This window comes from Phaenicophaeus curvirostris, chromosome 13 (assembly GCF_032191515.1).
Source record: "Phaenicophaeus curvirostris isolate KB17595 chromosome 13, BPBGC_Pcur_1.0, whole genome shotgun sequence".
Taxonomy (NCBI): Eukaryota; Metazoa; Chordata; class Aves; order Cuculiformes; family Cuculidae; genus Phaenicophaeus; species Phaenicophaeus curvirostris.
The window spans coordinates 17604759-17627905 of record NC_091404.1 but is presented as its reverse complement, the minus strand read 5'-3'; the positions used below and the strand labels follow the sequence as shown (position 1 = coordinate 17627905).

The window sequence follows — 23147 nt, the reverse complement described above, 5'->3', positions numbered from 1 at the left end:
AGGTTACTATCATTCTGGAGTAGTTACAAAGTAGATAGGGAAGATTTTCAGTTTTTGTTTGCCACACTGCTGCCTTGGTGGTTAAAATCATGTTGGTTGCCCAAAAGCTTTTGACATTTGCCAGTAAGAAAGGAGCTGCAGGTCCAATTGCTGTTTGTTTGTTACGAACTTCTATTGCACCACAAATAGTGTGCATACTGTTATTTGGAAAAATCTGGTTTAGGACAGTGATTGAATTAACCTCAAGAAAGAAATTTGGGTGGATCCAGACTTGAGAAAGCTTGCTTATTCTCTGATTTGGATTACACCAGTTGTTACTGGGCAGAAATGGCTTCAAGTATCTTTGCTTAATTTGCTTTCCCTCGAATAATACAGTCTGTGTGAGGTCAGTCATATTGCTAGATAACACTTCTGCTATTTTGTTTAATGTTGGCTTATTGAGTTCTGTGTTTGGGTTTTTTTTATGGTTTTCCTGTTACAGGAGACCCCTCTTCCCATTAACCAGAACTTCTAAAATATATTCAAGACTGAATTGCTATTAGAGAATATAAACAGAATCACAGAATCACAGAATAACCAGGTTGGAAGAGACCCACCGGATCATCGAGTCCAACCGTAACAAAAACTGAACAGAAAAGCTGGAATGGAATAATGAGTGTTTAATGTTTTCCCTGTAAACATGCCATTCCAATATTTTTGATTTTGTTTTGGTTTTTTTTGCAAATCAATTCTATCATTTTTGTCACTGATTTTAAGTCTGAGAAATAGCACGAGTGTATTCAGTTAGAGTAAAAATGGAATTTCATTGTTGTTTTTAGAAAGGAATATTTTTGATGTAATTAGTTGCAAAGAATGTATCAAATATGCTTTTAAGATTTTTTTGATCCCAAACAACTCACAGGGAAGCTATTTGAAAGTCATGGCACTTTATATGTGAGGACTTCCAGTACACACAGGTAACATGAGATTTGTTTTCAAAATTGACTTTCAGAGTTGAATTGCTGCCTTACTTTTTCCTTTTTACCTTGCTTTTGTTCTACTGATTCAGATAAATAGAAGTCAGTAACACTGGAGGAGGAAGATGGCAAGTTGTCTTCCTGATAAATCCAGCACCAGAAAATATATTTTTGATTTATTCCCTACATTCCCTGATCAACGTGGTGAAAAGACTTTTATTTAATGAGTTTTAGAATTAATTCTCTCTGGAACTACTTTTAGTATTTACTGGCATTCTGTGTATTTTCTCAGCAACTGTCTGAATTATTACTCTGAAATTGCAGTATTATTTATTATCTTCCAGTGTGAGGTGAAGTGGCATCTTGCACTTCCATATGTCACGTATTTTTACAATTTAATATGGTGGCTCCGCTGTTCCATGCTTAATACAAGAAAGATAAGTTTTCATTATTTTGAAAAGCATAGCTTCGTATCTTTCAGAAGCAAAAATGATCCTGTAGTAGTTAAATGTCCCACACAAACTTTCTCCTCTTTTGAGTTTACAAAACCCTGCAAAGACTGAAGCCTTGAGAAAGTCTCACTGGCCTACAATTCCTCATAGAATCATAGAATCACCAGATTGGAAGAGACCCACTGGATCATCGAGTCCACCCTCAAGCCTGTTCGTGGAAGCTGGGAGAAATTTACTCAAAAGGAAGAGATGAGAACTCAATTATATTATTTTTTTTCTCATCCTATTGTATTTTTGTCCACATGAATTGTGAATTTTCGGCATCGACTATATTTTTTAGCATCAAAATTGATAAAGCAGCGTTAGACACGCTTTAAAGCCTGGTCTCTGCCTGGGAAAGAATGGCCTTGTGGTGTAAATATGTTAGCTTATTCATCTGTTTTCTTTGTGTTTCAATGTTAAGATCCCTGAAGAGAAAACATGTGTGGGTGTATGTGAGATATTTATGCCATTCAAATGAAATTTTTGTCAACATTTTTTCCTGGAAGTTAAACATAAAGGGAAGTTGTAGTGGTTTTGCTGACAGCTCAACTTTAGAGTAAAAGGGCCTTAAATCAAATAAGATCATCTTGCTAAAAAACTTCACAGAAAAAGTACTGTATTGGAGGTTAGGAGTATGTCTTAATGAAGATGTGATGGACTTAAAGAACTCATGCACCTTTCCTGAAAACTTTGGAGTGTGTGGGTAAGAAGGAATGAGATAACTTATAACAGTACGTTAGTGAAGGTTGATTTACAAACATTTGTTCTCCTTTTTTAATTCTGACAAAGATTTTCTGTCTGGTTTAGTTTTTGTTTTTCCACTTGTCATGAGCCAAATCCATGTGTGGCCATCACCCCCAGTTCCCACTGGAATTACTGGAAGCTGAGGATACTGGACAGTCTCTGCTTTAGGGTAAAGGATTTTTCAGAAAGATCTCAGTTGTTTCTGTTTTCTTGTATACAAGTGGTTGTCAGCTTTAATCTCCTTCTGCTGGAAAGTACTGACCTGGTTATAGAGCAGGTAGCGAACAGGAGGGCATTACAGGTTCACAGTGCTCCAACACCCAGTCAGTATTCATCTAAGAGCTTGAAAATGTGCGATTGGAAGTGTAAGATACCTTGTTTGGCTGTCAAAGAAAAATCAGGTTTTGATTTAGGAGCTGTTCTCAACAGCAATACAGAACTGTCAGCTGTTGCCTCCAAAAGCACAGTGATACTCTAGAGAATTGCATCACTAAAACATATACTCACTAATTTCTCTTCTTTAGCAATACTCAGTGCTGTTGCTGTTACTGTTCTCAGCTGTAGGAGTAAATATCTAATTGTCACACATATATAATGCAAAGATCAGAATTCATTATATTGTTGCCTAATATAAGTACTATTTTTGTCGTCTTACAAGGAGCGGCTGAGAGAGCTGGGGTTGTTTAGCCTGGAGAAGAGGAGGCTGAGGGGAGACCTCATTGCTCTCTACAACTGCCTGAAAGGAGGTTGTAGAGAGGAGGGAGCTGGGCTCTTCTCCCAAGTGACAGGGGACAGGACAAGAGGGAATGGCCTCAAGCTCCGCCAGGGGAGGTTTAGGCAGGGCATTAGGAAAAAATTCTTCACAGAAAGGGTCATTGGGCACTGGAACAGGCTGCCCAGGGAGGTGGTTGATTCACCTTCCCTGGAGTTGTTTAAGGCACGGGTGGACGAGGTGCTGAGGGACATGGATTAGTGTTTGATAGGAATGGTTGGACTCGATGATCCGGTGGGTCTCTTCCAACCTGGTTATTCTATGATTCTATGGGTCTATAGGGTGATTCCAAAGTGATAGAACATACTGAAGCACAGGTCAGGTATCTTGAGCTTTATCTAGCTGTGGAAACATGGGAATTCAGCGCAAAGCTTGAATATATCGAATACCATTTAAAAATTGTAATCCATGGTTCAAAAGACAAGTTAGGTTTTGTAAATTAAAAACAAAAAAAAGTTGAAACAGCGTTTCATAGTCTGAAGATATAGTGGGGAAGAGGGGTACTTTTGAACCCTGCTCTGGTCTTGAAAATGTTAAGTGTGTGTATTGCTGCTTTACAGCTCTCTGTGTTCTCTCCCACGTATATCTTGTAGATGAAAAAAATTCTATTTAGGCATGGAGTTTCAGGCTTGCTTTAAGTGTAGACTGGAGAAATTAGGGCAGCCAAAGAAGAAATACATTAGAAATGTAGTATTCACTGTCTATACTTGTTTCTTCTTAGTGGAGTTGAACATGATCTAATAAACATGTTCTGAGAATTGGAGGCCAAGAATTCAGGAGGATGCAAAAACATTCCATCTTAGAAAAAATTATCTGTCTCTCTATCTTATACTTATCTATCTTAGATAGAGAAGGTTAACAATGTTTAGAATAGGACAAGATTGAAAATAACTCTTTACAGAAAGGAACAAATCAACTGAAAGGATTGAGACTCAAGCAATGTAATTGTTAGAACTGTTTCAGTCTTTTGATAGCAGTATTAAATTCAGATTTCCAAGAAAGGAATTTTGTGTTTGGATATGCCTCCTAGCTTGTTTTTCTTCTTCAGAAATCAGTATTAAATACATTGATGGTCTGCTTCTTCATCCCATATTATACTTTTTACTGTTCCTTTCCAGCATGAAATGGTTCATTATTATCCTTATGTTCTGTTGATCCCATCTACAACATTTTGCTTTCTTTCTGCTTCACATGATGAGTAAGGGTTTGGTTTTGGTTTTTATATGGACAGAAAATCTTTGGCAGTGCTATGCATTTATAGAAGGTCTTTTATAATTGGAGGTGGAAAACCAGCACGATATACGATATAGACATTGCTAATAAATTATGTTCTTAACTTCTGTTTAGGAATGGAACTAATTAGAATTCTGAATGCATAAAATTAACTTCGGGTTCATACGTGATTGGAAGCTTCTAAGTCCTACTTTTACTGTGGATTTGAACTTGCAAGTTCAGTTTATTGCATGAACCTGTGAATTGCATACTGTGTAAGTAATAGCAGACAAGGGACCTTTATTAGAGTTACAACACTTACAGTATTATAGATATGAGTGTACTAAAATGCACCTATTATAGGAACTTAGATCCATTATTGCCTATCATGTAGAGTATTTTGTATTTAAGGCTTTTGCTTGGCTTTGGGAATTCACATTTTCAGGTCCAAAGTATCACCTTTGAAAGAAAAATGCAAGTATAATTTTCAGCTTACATTAAAACTGCTGTCCAGTTTGTAGCTTTTGTCCATTTTTCTATATTAGGAGTTGAAATTGCACTACTATACTATTTTCTTTTCTAATATAACACTACAGTTATAGAGCAGTTCCATATGTCTTGACTCAAACAGACAAGGAAGCAGTAGCTGGGACCTACCTTATAATTTTGCAGGGACCTGCAAAGATTTTCTCTGTTGCTCCATCTGAAAAAAAACTAGCAGTTAGTGAACATATATGTTATTTTCTGAACTTTCTGGAAAGATTTTAGGATCCTTTGGACACAAGATTGCATTTCAGCCTAAGGTTTTATTAATTACTTTAATGAATTATTGAATTACTTTCTAAGGGGAAGCTGATCTTTTTTGTCTTCTTTTTTCTCCCTTCTTCTTTTTTTAACATTTTGTTCTTTTTATTTGCCAGTGTTTCTGTATTGCCTGCTATAATTTAGTCACTCTAAATCTGCTTATTTTAGATTTTGGTCAGCATAAGATTTTTAGAAATAATAAAACTAGCTGATCTTAAGAGGATTGTTGGCATGTAATAAATAGCTGGACTTCTAGATTGTTGCAGTATTAGTTGAATTGAGTTACTGTAGAATATTTGTCAAAGTTCATTGTATGCATGTTGTCTGGCCCTTGACTTTTGTTTACGATTCACTTGAACTAAAGGCATACATCCTATCACGTGTTTGTCATTTACAGTGCATGAAGTATTGATGATAAATATAGGGCAAAGTACTCGACACAAAACAATGGGCTGGCTGTCTTTGCTTATGTATCTTTTTCTAAAGGTTCAGATCCTCACCTTGCATGAAAGTTGAGGACAGTGTTGATCTATTCTTTGACAGTTAACAATGTATAGTTGCTACATACAATTATATAATTTGTAATGTTTTAAGTAATGGTCACTGATAGATTGTCCTAATTTCAGAGTATTTTATATCACAAACACTCATTTTTATATGGCTGTTTAGTACAAAATATTCTTATTTCTTTGGGAATTTACTACGTTCTATCACTTATGGGTCTGCGAGCGTAAGTTCGTAAGGTGTTTTGAATACAACACTGATACGAGCATTGACCAGAAGCTGGTCTTTTTTCCCCTCTTCCTCTCTACAGCAAAGGCTATGCTATAGTTCGTGGCCTGAAAGAATATTAATTACAATGTCCAGGTAGTCAATACCCCATGGATTTAACAGAATGCTGTGATGTGGTACTGTGGTAATGCAATGTGTATGTCTAGAGGCAAGCTGTGTGTAGACTTTAGGTGCATTTTGTCAGAGGCAGTCCTGTCTGTAATACTGGAAACTCTTCTAGCTTGTCACATGGTGTCCATATATAATTGATTATGTATTTATTAATCTGCCTGAAAGTTACAATTTTTAAAAAACTCTTAATTTTTTTTGTTTGTTTACATGACAGCCCAAAACAGCTCCGAAAAGGACGTTTGGATCGATTACAAATGATCAGGTAAATATACAATAGGGAGTGTTCAACAAGAATACCAGTTTCATTATTTCAGATACTGCTGAGTGCATGAATCGACTGAAAAGGACGTTATGAAAACTGGATAAGGTAACGGAGTTGCTTATTGCCTTGATAAAGTGTCTTGTCATCAGGGCCAGGCTCTGAGATGGGCATAACTTCTTTTTGCCTCAAGTAGTTAGGTTTCATTGCTTCAACTGTATTATTATGTTAAAAAAGTCAACCTTTTTTATTTCTCAATCCTGTCCTTCCATAGTGGCAGAGATAATAATGTAGCAGATGATTTTTACCAGTCAGTCATTTTAATGGGAAATGTACTATATAAACATTGATTATTGATTATGCTTTTCCTACAGTCATACCCTTCCTAGCGTGAACAAAATCTTCCGGTCACTGCGATAATGTGGTGACTCAGGTAGAGATCAGTCCAAAGAAACACTCTGACCCTAGTGGAAATTTTCGCTTCACTGAGATTTTAATGATGATAGAACCATTTACTTCAACATCAAGAATTTAATCCTCAAGGGTTTTCTTCATGTTCCTCTCAGGATCTTTAGCTCTCAATTTCTCTGCCCATAAGGGAGAGAATTAGATTTTTATAATCTTAAAAACGTGTTTCTTGAATGTTTCATCAGTTTTTTGAGTATTGGAGTGGGAGAACTGTCTGTCCTTAGCAATTGCATTTGTTAAAATGTAGCACAATGTCATGTCTGACCTTCCCTTAAACAACATGAAATGGCCTTGCTTGAATTAGGAGAAAATATAATTATCTATAATTCCCTCTTTTTTTTGATGATTTTAAAAGATGTATAAACCTGTAATGAATAGTGAGAAATACCTCTGGATATTTTCCCATAGAAAATTACTCAGATGTTAATAGTTAACTTAGAAGAGAGCTTTCCATTTTTTCTGTTTCTCCAGTCGTTTACTGCAAGGGATGGGGAACTGAAGCTCTATATTTGATATCAAACTTGTATGCTATAATGAAAAATATCTCTCGCAGTCAGGCTTGATAGTTAAAGAAAAGCAGAAATGGGTATGCATATGTATAGTTGCATGTATTCAAAGTCTGTATGAAGTGTTTGTTGTAGTTGTGGGATCTAATGACAGAATAATCAGTGCCCATCTGTCAACTTGTGTACAAATAGAGAAGTAAAAGATAGCTGACAGGTTTTTTTCCTCTAGCTTCTGTTACTTATTTTTTTTCTGGAAATCTGTCTTAAAGCATAGAATATATAATGCATCGTTTCTTGGTTAATTACGATATTTATTGCAAATAACTGCTAGCCAGATTGAAGATGAAGAGGAAGCTTGCACTCCGCCTTCATGAAGAGATCAGCGTAGAATTACCATTCTAAAACTTAACCTAATTGGTTCAAAATGTATATCTTGATTTAGAAGCAGTATGCAAGGCTTATATTTTCATATGCCTAGAGACACCAAAGCTGCACTTGTTTCATGGTTTCAAGATGTGTTCCAATTCACTTTAGACTGTCCTTGGTTGCATCTTAATGTCAAGATGTGCAAGTGGCACAGTGACTTTTGAACTATGGGTGACTAGTTCATCTTCCATGAAATAAATGATTCATTATGTAGGTTCAAATTCTGGCTTTAAGAAAACAAATCTATGAAAGAATACATCCTTCCACAGTTAGGCCTGTAACTGCATTCGCTTAATGGTGGGCTGCAAGATGCAGTGAATGTAAATCTTCTACAGTTAATGAGAAATAAGGAACCTTGCACACTGGGAACATTTTCTTTCGCTTTGGTCTGAAGTGTCTCAAATCAATTTAGAACACATGTACAATTACATGAGTAAAGGTGAAACAAGCACAATAAAGAACCAAGCTGGACATGGTTGTTCATTATTACAAGTATGGTGCATAAAAAGAAAATCCTAATTAGTAAGCATCTTTATCGATGCTTTCTTTTTCGGGTCATTCTGTATGTTCAGCTTTAGTGATCTGTGTTCTAGCTCTACCCTTATGGAAGGTACGGCTGGAAAAATGCCTTTACATCCTTTGTTCCTCTGAGGAGTGAGAAATGGGAGAAAAGAAGATAATTGCAATATTTTTGATCCCTGCATGTCTGAGGAGGCAGCAGAAGAGGGAAATGCAGTTCTAGATTTCAATCTTGACGTTAGAAGACTACTTTGTCCACACTAGTGTTTTAAAATAAGCTATGTTTGTGCAACATAAGTAGCATTTCTTCACGATTCCAGAATGTTAGTTGAACAACAAATCCCATGAAAAAAAAAATATTATTTTCAAAATTATCTTATAGTTCTGTGATATTTTTTAAATGAAAATAGATCTAGTATTGTCAGTGGGATTGTTATTTTCAGTACCAATATAAAATACGTAAGGAGTAGTTTATTGAATTTTAAAACATATTTCCAATAAACTGTTATGACTTAGTTTTGACTGTATCATCTGATGCCTGAATTATGTCGTAAGCCCCTTTTCATTGATGTTTTTTTTATGCTAATGGTTTCAGATCATGTCCTGAGTGGCTCTGTGAACAGAGAAACATTCCCTTTTTTATCTGTCTTCTTTTCCTTGAAATTGAGTGTCGGTCCTCCAGTGTATGCATATTGTATTGCTTTTGGACATGGTTGAACTTTGGCTTTGTTCCTCTTCTCTACACTCATACAACAGAGAAAACAAATTGCATCTGTTCAAGAATTTAATAACTTTTCTGTAGAAATGGAAAGACTAGTTAAAAGAACAAACCAAACCACTCCACCATGCCCTCCAAACCCACCCCTTTTCTAAAGTGTCTGTTTATTCACATTTGCTGTGAAGCTGCCTGAAGGCTGTAGAGATAAAGGAGAATCAGATAGTGCAAAATAAAGGTTAAATGCATAGGTGTGTGTTCCTGTATACAGTACAGATATGAACATATATATATAACATGACAATTTCAGAACATTGAGATGCTTCTCTATTTAAATGTACCATCATGCTAAAGTATATTCTTTCTGTGTCTTGTAGGGTCAAAATGTCTTTGGTCTTGATATAATTGAGACACCTGAAGGAGATAAGTGGCCTCAACTGATTGTCCAACAGATCCTGGATAGGGAGCAGAAGGATACCTATGTGATGAAAATTAAAGTTGAAGATGGTGGAAACCCTCCACGATCTAGCACTGCCATCCTGCAAGTCACAGTGACTGATGTGAATGATAATCGCCCAGTCTTCAAAGAGAATGACATTGAAGTTAATGTTCCAGAAAATGCTCCAGTGGGCACCTCTGTTTCTCAGCTCCATGCCACTGATGCTGACCTGGGCTCAAATGCACAAATCCACTTCTATTTCAGCAATCAGATCTCCAGTTTGGCCAAACGGCTGTTTGCCATTGATAACACCACTGGCCTCATCACTATAAGAGAACCACTGGACCGGGAGGAATCTCCTGTTCACAAATTAACTGTTTTGGCAAGTGATGGCAGTTCAACTCCATCAAGAGCAACAGTGACTGTGAATGTCACAGACATTAATGACAACGTCCCATCGATAGACACGAGATACATCATCAATCCAGTGAATGGGACGGTGCTTTTGTCTGAGAAAGCTCCCCTTAATACAAAAATTGCGTTGATAACAGTAATGGACAAGGATGCTGATCTCAATGGAAAAGTTACTTGTTTTACGGATCATGATGTCCCTTTTAGGCTAAAGCCAGTGTTTGATAATCAGTTTCTTCTGGAGACAGCCACGTTTCTAGATTATGAAGCCACACGGGAATATGCTATTAAAATAGTGGCTTCGGATTCAGGGAAACCTCCCTTAAACCAGTCTGCGATGCTCCTGATCAAAATTAAAGATGAAAATGACAATGCCCCAGTTTTCACGCAGCCTATCATAGGTCTTTCCATCCCTGAAAACAATGCTCCTGGTACTCAGCTAACCAAGATAAGTGCTACAGATGCTGACAGTGGGCGCAACGCTGAGATCAGCTATATCCTGGGTTCTGATGCACCCCCTATTTTCAACCTTGACCGCCGTACAGGCATTCTGACAGCAGTGAGAAAGCTAGACAGAGAAAAGCAAGACAGGTATTCCTTCACTGTGCTGGCCAAGGATAATGGGATGCCACCCTTGCAGACCAATGCTACTGTGACAGTGTCTGTCCTGGACCAGAATGATAACAGCCCTGCTTTCACACATAATGAATATAATTTCTACGTGCCAGAAAACTTACCCATGTATGGCACAGTTGGGCTTATCACAGTTACAGATGCTGACTCAGGAGAGAATGCTGCAGTCACTCTCTCTATATTAAATGGTAGAGATAATTTTATTATAGATCCACTTACTGGTGTTATAAGACCGAATATTACCTTTGATAGGGAACAGCAGGGGTCATATACTTTCCAGGTGAAAGCTGTGGATGGAGGAAGAGTGCAGCGTTCCTCAACTGCCAAAGTGACCATCAATGTTGTTGATGTAAATGACAACAGGCCCGTTTTTGTTATTCCTTCATCTAATTATTCGTATGAGTTGGTTCCAACATCAACCAGTCCAGGGGCTGTAGTTACTAAAGTCTTTGCAGTTGATAATGACACAGGAATGAATGCAGAGCTCCGCTATAGCATCATAGGTGGGAACTCGAGGGGCTTATTTACAATTGACCAATTAACAGGCAATATTACTTTGAAAGAGAAGGTAATTACTTCAGATCATGGCTTGCACAGACTGGTGATAAAAGTCAATGACCTAGGACAGCCGGAGTCTCTTTATACTATAGCTCTTGTGCATTTGTTTGTGAATGAGACAGTCACCAACAGTTCCTACGTACAAGAGCTTGTGCGCAGGAATATGGAAACTCCAGTTGGCCAGAATATTGGGGATGGTGACATAACCCCACAAACCAATGATTATGTCAAGATCATCATTGCCATTATTGCAGGCACCATGACAGTTATTCTGGTAATTTTTGTTACTGCTTTAGTACGGTGCCGCCAGACGCCTAGGCACAAGGTTGTCCAAAAAAACAAGCAGAGTGGTGAATGGGTTTCCCCAAACCAAGAAAATAGGCAGATCAAGAAAAAGAAGAAGAAGAAGAAGCGCTCTCCAAAGAGTCTCCTCCTCAATTTTGTGACTATTGAAGAATCTAAGCCTGATGATCCTGGCCATGAGCACATAAATGGCACTTTAGACATTCCTGTAGAGCTTGAAGAACAGACTATGGGAAAATATAACTGGGCCACCACACCAACCACATTTAAGCCTGATAGCCCAGATTTAGCAAAGCACTACAAGTCTGCTTCTCCGCAGCCTACCTTTCAAATTAAACCTGAGACTCCTGTACCCCCCAAGAAGCACCATGTTATTCAGGAACTGCCTCTAGATAATACCTTTGTGGTAGGCTGTGATTCACTCTCCAAGTGCTCATCAAGCAGCTCGGACCCTTACAGTGTTTCTGAGTGCAGCTGTCAAGGAGGCTTCAAGACCCCAGGCCCCATACACACCAGACAGGTAATGGAAATTTTAAGGTGCTGTCTTTCTCCTCCCCTTCTTCCTTTGGCATTCCCATAACTCTAGCTCTGAGCGCTGCGAAATAACTTTTTCTTGCAAGGATTGGAAGTTTGAAAGGTCATGTTTGATCGAGGCATTGAAAAGTAAACAATTTGGGATTCATCAGTGTTAAGGGAGAAAATTTAAATTAAAGGACTATTTGCTGTAAGGGAGTCAAGCAGCGAGTTATTGCCTTGGTGGGTGTTCCTGACTGCAGATGGCAGCATGGCCCTTCCTGCGCTGCCGCAGTCCTAGTGCAGCTCGTAAGGCAGAGAGGGGTCATGGTGTTGTCCTCGGCAGCATTGTATGCGCAAGAATTGAAGTAATCTAGGCCAGGTGGAAAGCAATAAAGCTTTACAGGATCTGATAAGTGGTTCTTAATATTAATGGAGTCTGGAATTGCAGCTTTCATTTGGGCATAGCTTTGCTTCAAGGTCTCTCAAAAGCATGCAAGAATTTTCCTCTGAGAGTTTCAGTGCCATTTTCAGGCTAGAAGCGTAGTGGACTACTTAAATCTGATGGAATGACACAGTCGACAAGCAAAGTTAGGGAAAAATTAGAAGCATCAGCATAATTGCTCTCACTGTGACTGACAAACCAGATACTAGCTTCTCAGAAATTCAGTACAGCAAAAGAAATGTCTGAAGAATCCTCAGCTTAAAATGAAAAATAAAATGAGAAACAAAGTGTCCTTTATTCTTCAAGACCCTACAGAAAGGCTTTAAGTCAGTGGAAATTGAATTTGATGTCTATCCATATTCTGGAAAGTTTCATTAACAATAAAGCTTTGCTCTTTGTTTGTTTACTTCTCTTTCATCACAAATGTCACAAAGTTTTCAATGAAAGCAGTTTTTCTACTTAAACTTTAATTGCTTAAGGAATTAAGCATAAAAGAAACAAATATTTAAGGAGTGTTTATTATACTGTTGATAATACATTTTAATACTATTGCTCAGGGACAAATCCTCAGTATGACTAAGTCTGTTAGATTTCTTGCTCCAGCTGAGGTTTTGAGTTTATTCTCTGGGCTTTCTTTTTTTACCACCATAGTGATAACAAAATGTGCCTAAAAAAAGCTCCTCTTTCTAAGTAGTCATCATAATTTTCAAAATTACGGAATGGTTGTTTATTCTATTATATTCCCTTTACCAACACATATCTATGCAGTAGTCCATATCACTGTGTTTTATAGAAGCTTCATCTTTTTCTGAGATGCATTAACAGAAAAATTGAAGGAAAAGAAAGAATTTCTTATTTCTAAGACAGAAATGAAAAATACGTAGCTTTTTGAGATTTGAGTATTTTCTATTAAAGATATTTGAATGGGTTAGTTCAAATTACATGTTAAAAAAGCTGCTTGCTAATTTGTTCATCTGAGCTCTCATAACTCTGAGGAGGGTGGTGCTGTTTTCAGCATATCTGTAGTCCTCATCTAAGTGTTTTTTCAGTTGAGTTCTGGCATAGTTCCTCTGAGCCAGAAAGGTGCCATTGTCTGCTCAAATATACTTTGTCATGCAGTAATGCTGCTAACAAAGAAAGCACACTCGTAACTCTATTTTACTGACGTAGTTCTTCCCTATGCAGTTCTCTTCTGCAGAAGTTGGATGGGGAAGAGAGCATTTTCTTTTATCTGTACCTTAAAGGTCAATGACAAGGGCTTCAGAGCAGAGTAAAACTGGGGGTTTTTTTGGTACTCATTATTTTGTATTAGCTTATCTTCATATATCTGTACCTGAAATTATATAGTATGACTTGCTGAATATATAAAAGAGACAGTAACGTTAGTATCTGTATTGATTCTGTTAAATCTATGGTTATCCTTTTGTTAGGTTTAGTTTTCTGTTTGAAAGTGGCCACGTTGTGGGAGAAAGTATAACTAACCACTCACTATCAGTGTCCTTTGATAGTAATGTGAAAACAACATTTACTTTTAAGCACGTGAATTCACATTATTCTTACTTATTTAAATGAAATACAAATTATTTCATAAATGTGTTTATTTAAATAAACTGGGCAAGAAGGACCATTAGGGTTCAGTCCTTTGTGTTGGACCATGATCACAGAGGGTGAATTGTGTTTCCTAAGTGGAACCAAGGAAAATATTTCTTGAATCTCAGTGGGTCTTTTAAAAGCCAGTCTTAATCCTAAACTGAGTTTGTATATTGTAGTCTGAGTGGCTATAGATGGTGATTCAGGACAGACTAACCTAAAGTTGTCACTGTTAGCCAGCAAAGAAATGAAACAATCAAACATAAGCTTCTTCAACTGCCGCTTTCAGATGTCATGCTGCCCTGCCAGCCTCCAGCCTCAGAGACAAACAGGTTTGGGGTTATCGGTGCATTTGTGTTGTGCACACTCTGCATTTTCAGAAAATTGTGGGACAGCCTGGAGAACTGAAGGATAATAAGTTCAGTTAAAAAGGGAGATGTGCTAGTTTGAAAAACAAAAATTGCATCTAATGTGAGAAAAAAATATTTTACTTTATCACTAACAATTACTGTAATGCATCCCTTTTACAAGCCAAAAGCTCTCTGAAGGAGATTAAAGAAGATTACGTTCAGTATGAAGATCTCTCTTCAGTTTCTAATGGGTGCTGATACTAATGGGCTGCACATCTCAAATGTTTTTTCCTATGTCCATGCTTTCTACTTTCTACTCAGATATTTGAAAAAATATTGAGTTAAAGCTAAAAATATATATTTTCCTTTGAAGCACTAAATTTTATGTATGTCTGAATGGTATTGATTCAGGTCTTTAAAGAAAGGAAATTATGTCTTTGCTTTACTGGTAGATTTGTCTAAGTGATCTATAAAATGACAGAAAGTCATTATAACACTTGTACTCAAAAAGCTTCCAAGAGAAGATTGAAAGGTTTTTCTACTAAAAAACCCAAAATATCTCTTTAGTGGTCATGTGGGCAAATAAATACAGCAATGCAACAGTTGAACTTCTCATGGAGAAGGAATTGGAGACTCCTGAAGCAGCTGGGGACGCATTGAATCATGAACTACAGGAAGCTGAAGAGGGGAAAGTATGGTCCTAATGTAATCTCCCTTAAATGAGAAATTAAGCTTCTGTTGTATGTAAGAAAGGGCAAGGGAGACAGATATTAATATTATTTTGAAGTTACACCATAGGAATTAATAAATACTTGTGACACTAGACCTTCAGAATAGCGTGCTTTCTTTTGGGATGTAGTACAGAGAATTCTTTTAAAGAAATTTTACCAGATGATAAATAGTGAATGGGCCGCTTATTCCTAATAAGGTTTTTCAAACTAGACTAGTTGAAGGCTCATAAATTCAAACTAACTTTCATTGTCGTGGTATTTTTATTGTTTTGGTTCTCAAGAGTCTTGTAGAAAGATGCATTTCTTTGGCAGAAAAACATATAACACCTTTAAAGTTTATCTGCAAGCTTTGTAAAAGCTCAGTTGCTTTTGATATTTACCTTAGTAAGAGCAGACTATGTCAAGTATTCCATACTGACACAAATCTTCAAACTCTTCTTGCATTGGTGTTGGAATGGTGTAAAAGGAGAGATTCTTCCAGGGTAGTTTTCGTGTAGTATGCAACACAATTTTAAAATCTGTAAATTTTGCTCAAGTACTTTAAACAGCATTCAGACAATTCAAATGCCTTTCTAGCCATCAACCTGTCTATTAAAAATGTGCATAATTATAGAGAACAATATTATTTCTGGTAGCTTGGTTCAAAGAAGCTAATCCCACAAAAGTTCATTAGAACTCCTTCTTGTCCCTTTCTTTTAATTAATGCTATTTCAGACTCTCTTTTCACTGGAAAAAGTATAATGTAAACTGTAAGAAGAGTAGAAATCTTTGAAAATAAACACCTGGTCACTCAAGAAGGGTCCTGTGACCTTTTGTATTGTCATATTAAACTTTAACTTAAGAACAAGTTTCATCTGACTGTGTTAGTGAATAAGTGTGAGTGTTCATGAAAGCCGCGCTGGAGGGCTTGGTTCAGTCTACCTTTTCCACTGTTAGAGTTGGAAGGTGCAGTCATGCTCCAAATCTATGATTGCATGCTTTTTGGTGGACTGCTTCAAGGTTAACTCTGGTCTGTATGTTAATTTAGCTCCACTGCTAGTACACTAAACCATCTCAGGGAAGTCGTTGAGGGACTGAACAGGCATGCAGGTTGTTTTTTCTTTTCTTATATTTACTAATGCAAATCTTCATTAATTGGTTTTGGTTACCAGGATTCTCTCATCTGTGAACATGTCCATACTTAAGAATAGAAATTTCAGATGGTAGTGATCTCTGCTCACTTGTTTGTTAGAAATCGATTGGAGATAGACTTTATATTCCTTATAGAAATCTGAATGGGAAGTAGACCTCATTTAAAATACATTGTCTTTTTGGGGCCCTTCTATCTTGTTGACATTTCCTTAGACCTGCTTATAGTTACAGTTTCTGATTCTGATTTGAAATACCAAAATACCATTATAACATCCCACTCACTAGGAGAAGTGCATCTAGGATTTGAATTGAAAGTGTTGCAGTGTTCCAGGAACTAATAGCTCTGAAAACTCATCTGTTTTGTGAATCTTTAGCTGCAGGATTTATTGTTTTGTTTAGTAGCAGTGAGACTAGTGAGTTTAATCTAGTATACTGTAATCAGTAGGCAGTGCTGATGTTTTTGGTATGCAAAAGGGTGTTGAGATAACACTGGTACTTTACATTGGCAGACACAGAGTAAATTACACTCAAAGAACATTTTCTTGTACATATCATCTAAATTGTTGTTGGTATAAGCCCTTCCTAAAAGCCTTTTCAAAATTGATTACTATCATTCTAAATATTTTTGTTATTTTCTGACTGATAATTTTGCTGGTAGTTCTGATACGCTGCCCTGTATATACATTTCAGAAAAAACCTGAAATTCACATCTGGAGAAAAGAATTCTAACTGAAGGATAAGTGAGAGTCTGCAACTCAAAAGTTAGTGAGTAGTTACTTAAATATCCAGTACTTCTGAAATAAAGCTGGTCAAGAAAATGCTTTTCCTTTGTGGAATGCTTTGAAGAAAAACTTCTTCAGAATTGTTCTTTTAATAGATTATTTTTCACAGGAAAAGCACGGGGAAAGTGTCCCCATTGCCTCAAAGTAGAAGACAAAAACTGAGCACATGTGGGAAGAAGAGAAAAGAGAAATTAATGTTTTCTGTGAGGGAAAAGATTTTGAATGTGGCACTTAAGTAAAAACAAATTCTGAGGAAACAAAGGCACAATTTCCCCGCCCCCTCCCCATAAGAACTTCCTGACTGAGTTTATATTGAAGTTGGTACATGGGGTTCCAGTATTAATAATTGGATGATTTTTATGAAAGCTAGGCAATATTCAACTCTCTTTCCAGTAGCAGCTTTACTACTACTGCTGGGGTGGCAGCAGCATAAATGTTCCTAAACCTTAGATGCATTTCACCTTCGCTGTTCAGTGCGATAACTGAAAAGTTCACTCTTTTTCTCCTTGTGACCAAACTTTGTGTTATTTTTTGTTTTTTAAATAACCTATAGTCACAAAGCATTGCCAACACTGAAGTTTGATTTAACTGTAGTTTAATTTTCACACTCCTTTCTTTTCCTATTTCCCCCCAGAAGGAGTTGCACTCAATTATTTGCAATTGATAGCAATTTCCTGACCAGTGAGTGGCTAGTATTTTGGTGACTGTGGTATTGACAGTGCTCTGTTCCCTGTGAAATAATCGATCTGAATGGTTTAATTTCTGCAGATTTTTAGGACTCTAACTCTGTTGATGATAAATGTAGACAAGAGATGCAAAATCACTCTGCAAAGCAGAATATTCTATGTTCTTAGGAATTATGCTCTTGAGTTAAATCTGCCAAAACCCTATAGAACATGTTCTAGGTAGTATGGTAGTCTTCTGATAGCTATAACTACAGCTGATTGCAACAGCTCTTGGGGTTTTGAGCTTATAAAGCAAAAAAAAAATCAAAACAAACAGATAGGCATAGATCTTTGCCTGTGTATAGAAACCTGAAAACACACACATGTCAGAAATGGTTGGGTGCTTAGAACCGCGCTAGTTCAGTACTTCTCAGACCATACAGTGGTTGAGATGGTAGAAATTCAGAAACAAACTTGAGAGTATATGGGGAAAATGATGCAGGAAAGGGCTTTTCTCATGCTGTTTCTCTGTTTGCCAGCTCTGAACGTCATCGCATCTGATGTTATGTACTGAAGTCGTACGTGTACACAATGATGTTAAGCCAGCAAACATGAAAACAAGGAAATAGCACGAGAAAGCCCTTTGTCCTGTCTCTGATTGCCGAAGAAATATATCGTCTGATCTCCAGAGGGGTTTGGAAGTGACGATGAACTGTTCAAGCTGCCCTACTGAAAGGTATCAAGGGCAAGAATTTTTTAAAATAGAAAAGACAAAGAAATTTTAGTACATTGTGCTATAGTGTTCTATAACGTAGTTTTGCTAAGAAAAAAAGTAATGTGACCTATCCTTCACAGTTGGCAATTATGGTAAATCTATTTTGTTTGTAATCATCTTCTTGTCCCAGATTTTTTCCTTATTTATTTTACTTGAGCAATTAGGATTATTGTTTCTATAAATATATTAAAAGGGAGCAATAAAATTTATTCATATGTTAAAAAGAGAATGTAAAGTTCTTTATACTCCCTGCATTTTAAAGAAAAACAAATTAATTGTTGTCACTTATAGCACCATTATACATGTTAAGAGTTAAATGTTATTTATATCTATTCCATAATATTTTTAATGATGTTATTGCTGCTATGGATCATAAATAGAATTGATCAAATCACCGCTTTCTCATTTTTATCGGCACAGTAGTAGTAGTGAAAAATGAGTACTTCCTGCTTTCTTATCCACAGCATTTTGTAATAAAAGATCACCTCTTAAATAACTGGAAAGCATTCACTTAACTTTCAGAAATAAAATTTCATTTGCATTTTGCTTGCTGAAATCTAGATGTCTATGTAACAGCTGCCATACATTTAACCTTTTGAAGTACTTTTATTTAAAAGGAAGAAGTCATAAATCCAGTGGCTTGCTTTTCAGTGTGATAAAATAGGAAATAGCATACATACTATTTTCACTGTTAGCCAGCACATTGGGAAAAAACCACAACCTACTGGTGATTTTTTTCCCCCAATTATTTTTCTGTATAGTTAACTTTTTTTTTAATTGAAAATTTTTATATTACAATTTGTTATTTAGTACGGGTCATTTAAAAAATAAAATTTGACTACCATAGCTTCATTTGCAGGTTGGTTGCAAATACTTGTATATTGCCTCACATTGTAGAGAGTAATGCTTAATATGTATCATCTAAAATATTAGAATTCCATATGCAATGCAAAATCTCTTAGGAAGCAAAGGAGTATAAAGAACCCTGTTTTCTGCACTTATATGAAGACATGTAATATTAGTTTACTAGAATAAAATGAAATACAGACACTGCTTTTAACTGGGATGTATACAGTATATATAACTTTCTTTTAAAGAACAAGTTATTAATGATTCATCAATTAGACTACAACATGGAATTCTTACACATTACTGTATGTTTGATGTAAAAATATTTATAGGCTTGTACTTGATACTCACATTGCCTCAGTTCTTGGACTGCAGAATGTCTACCATGACTGTTGCCTATAGTTTCCTCCACATTTGCTATCTGGCTCTTTTAAAAATGTATATTTGGCTATTTGATCTGTAAAATAAATTCTATTAATAATGAAGTACGTATTGTAATTTAGCATATTGTATTGAATAATGGTATCTATGAGTGTTGCAGGAAATCTTTCATTTCCAGTAATGAAATAATTTTCTTTGGAAGAAGTTCATGTATCTGTAAGACAGTTTTACTGCCTCAGGTTGTCATACCCTTGCAGCATTTATGCTTCAAACTGAAGAACGAACACTTTCAGTGGGTGGGCATACAGTAATGATGTTTATGGACTCCACACCACAACTCAGCCGGTTACTTTATGTTGAAAGTTCATTCCTAACATAATAAGGAATTTATTGAAGAAGTATGGTTTAGTGTGACAACTGTCGGTCCTGCCTGTTGCTGTTGTAATTGTTTCCCTAAATGCTCTGTAGGTGGATAACAGGAAGCATTCAGAGATGTGTGTAAAGAGTAATAAGCCTGGTAGTGTTGTTTGTCTGGAAGATGGTGGGTTTTCACAAACTTTCAGTTTCTGTTTTTTTCCTTGTTTTTTGAATACTTGGATTTCTGTTATGATCATAATTAGGTTGGATTTCCATGATGAGAAAACACATACATAAAATTAATGTTTGCCTAAAAAAAAGCACCAAATAACTTGATTTTTTGCATCAATTTTTTTTTTAAATCAAGGGATAGTAAGTTGAGATACTGGACATCCATTTTATTCTCTGGTAGTGAAAAAGCATAGGTGTACTATAGCAGGTTTTATTTTTTTTTTATTTGAGGACTGCATGCCCTCTAGAAGTGCCTACTTTCTTGCACTAAGTATGCAGAAAACTTATGATAAGAACCTTTCTAATTCAATTGTGCCAGTTATGTGGTTGCACATAAAAATATTTTTCTTGAGATTCCTAGTTCTTTTGCTTTTAGCCTAGTTGAATGTCTAGCTGTTGCCTAGTATTTCAGTGATCGTATCATTCTAACCTATCAATAAATAATTCTAGAGGACTCTAGAATTGAAACTTTTTAAAAAAGTTACATCAAGCGGTTGGAATATGGGTCCAAATCTGTCATCTCTGTCTTCTCGTTCTGTTGTGAGTCAGAGCAGCCAAATATAATAACCCTTCAAATACACTAAGGGAAAAGACAGCAACCTCTTAAGAGGTTCATTTTTGTGTGTCCCCTCTGTTTTGATTTTTGTTTTCTTACATGTATCACTTTTTAAAAAGCAATTCTTTCACAGATTGGCATAAGACTTGTTCAGAGGGCTCATTTCCTTCTGATGGTTAGATAGGTTCATTAAAGTCTCATGAAAGCCTGATGTCTAGTGACCAGATATGTATGTATGCTGAATATCAGTTTCTACACTTCTCAGTGAAATGAGGGCAAAATGGAGGCCAGTCAAAAAATCCTGTATTTAGTTGAGTTTTTTATCTGTTAAATAAATATTAGCATACTGAGAAAAACCAAGGTGTATGTTTGTCAAAACCAACTCTGTTTCTCAAATGTTTTCCTTGTTAGAAATACTATTTTCTGACTGTATGGAAGGCAGAGTAAATTAAGAGCAAGTATCTGAGTTGATTGAATACTGCATTTGAACTTGAAAACCCATTGTATCTTCTTTGGAATTTCAATCGTATGTTCTAAGTTATTTTATTGTTCTTTATACTGTGTTTATTATCACTCACCATCATCTCAGTAAACTCAAGACATTCATCGTATATTGAGTGCATGTTGCCACCCCTGTCACCAGTGCAGATCGTAGAATCATAGATTCATAGAATGGTTTTGGTTGGAAGGGACCGTAAAGGTCGTCCAGTCCAACCCCTCTGCAGCGAACAGGGACACCTTCTACTGGATAATGGGTTTTATCTGTAAGTAAAGTCCTAGAGTTTGGTTTTGTTCATTTATAGTGCCATGTGTGATTCAGTAAAAAGAACAGTTCTCTACTTATTGCCAGAGTAAATTAGTTGCATCACTGCTTTTAGCCCTACAATGCCAGCAGCCAAAGATGGTCAGATTTGCAATTCTGCATCCTCTTTCCTATTGTCAATGCCTTGATTTCATATGGGTGTGTCTCTACCGAAGTTCAGTGCCACTCAATCTCAAAAGTGCCCTGATATCAAGTGAATCACTCCAAGGAAAAGTTATGGCATGCAATCAGAAAATAGATTGGACATCAGAGGGTATCTTTAATTCCTTCTGAATTTAATGGAGCGGAGTGCTGCTGAAGGGTGGAAGGGTGCTGTCAGACACAAAGCTACTTTGAAATGTAAATAGAACTATTTTTTTAACATAAAGTGTAATGTGGCATTTTGTTACACATCTTCGGTGTCTTCTGATTTTACCATAAAACATATATTTATGGTATATTCTGATCTTAAGTATTATTTGTGAAGTCTTTTTAACAGATATTTTTTACTATATATTTTTGGTTTCATACTGAATTACTGAGCGCACGGTTCCTTTTTATGTCTTATTTATCTATTTCTAAAATAAGTTTTGTTTGAAGATTCTATTTGTATACCTCCTGGAGAAGCACTCTTTAAATACACCTCTGGTCTGTTTGCTTAGTGCCTGCACACTACTGAATCAATACATATACTGGTATTTTTTACAGTGATTACGAGCTATAGATAATAAAAATACCTTTGCCATACATAGAGTACCATAAAGCTTACTAGTAGTCTAGAGAAAGAAATATGCTTCGTTCAAAACCCGATACTCCTTAGCAGTACCTTTCTTTTGTCCACATTTTCTTCAAAGAAATCTGGACTAAGCTGGAATTCCAGCAGTTGTGCATCTTCTAACAGTGTTTACATGTATGTGTGTTTATACAGTGTTTAAAACTAGAGAGAGGTAGTGCTTACCATGGATGTAGGTATTTTGTGTGCATGTTCATATAAAGAAAGGGCGTGAGAGTGTATATAGTCATTTATCACATATCTAATTAGAAAGGTTTATAGGCAGTATGTATCGCATAGAATGTAACTGTAGTTATATGCCTATTTCAGTACCCAGTGTATCTTGCTAATCATTTAAGTTGGAAGAGAACTTTAAGGTCATTGAGTCCAACCGTTAACCTGGCACTGCCAAGCCCACGACTAAACCATGTCCCTGAAAGGTAGCCGGGCACAAAGGTTTTCACTTTCCCACGCTGTTTTGTAATCTGAGAAGGTTGCTATTCTCTTCTGAGTGTACCGGGTTCTCACTGTATTAGAAAGTGACTCTTGATAACATAGAGATTAGTTCTTTTTCTTTCACTATTTCACTTTTACTCATTCCAATACTGTTTCTCACTACTCCAAAATACTATTTTTTTTGTCATATATACTAATTCTCTTATGTCTTGGCACTGAAAATGATATGCCTGTATTACCTCCAAATTGTGAGCCTTATTTTGTAAGTAGACACATGTAAATCAAATTCAATTATTTATATTCATACAGATGGGTATTAAGTAAATAAGTTACCAGGAATTTTTCAGTGGTACTACTGACTTTCTTCAATCTTTTAAATAGGTTTTATTTATTTGTATTTAGTATGTTTTTCATTTTTATGGAAGGTGTTCATTAAAGCTCAAATAACTTATTTCCAATAAAAACTGAATGATGATATAAAAATGCGAGATTTGATTTCCCATCACTGAATTGCAGTTAAAAATGATGAGTCTGATTTCTGGTCTATTTTCTCAGCATAGTTTTCATTCTTTCTCTGCTAAGAGAAAATGTCCATGGTTGTCAGGTGGATGATCTGCCCTTTGCTTATGTTCCCTGTTT

General features: G+C 36.3%; 1 protein-coding gene across 1 annotated transcript in view; it reads left to right on the top strand.

Moving 5' to 3' along the window:
• PCDH11X (protocadherin 11 X-linked) overlaps positions 1-23147 on the top strand; it is a 444083-nt gene that overhangs the window by 57355 nt on the left and 363581 nt on the right. Inside the window, exons 3-4 of the mRNA XM_069868038.1 lie at positions 6100-6147; positions 9156-11642. Of these exons, the coding sequence (XP_069724139.1) occupies positions 6100-6147; positions 9156-11642 (2535 nt within the window). The remainder of the gene's footprint in view (positions 1-6099; positions 6148-9155; positions 11643-23147) is intronic.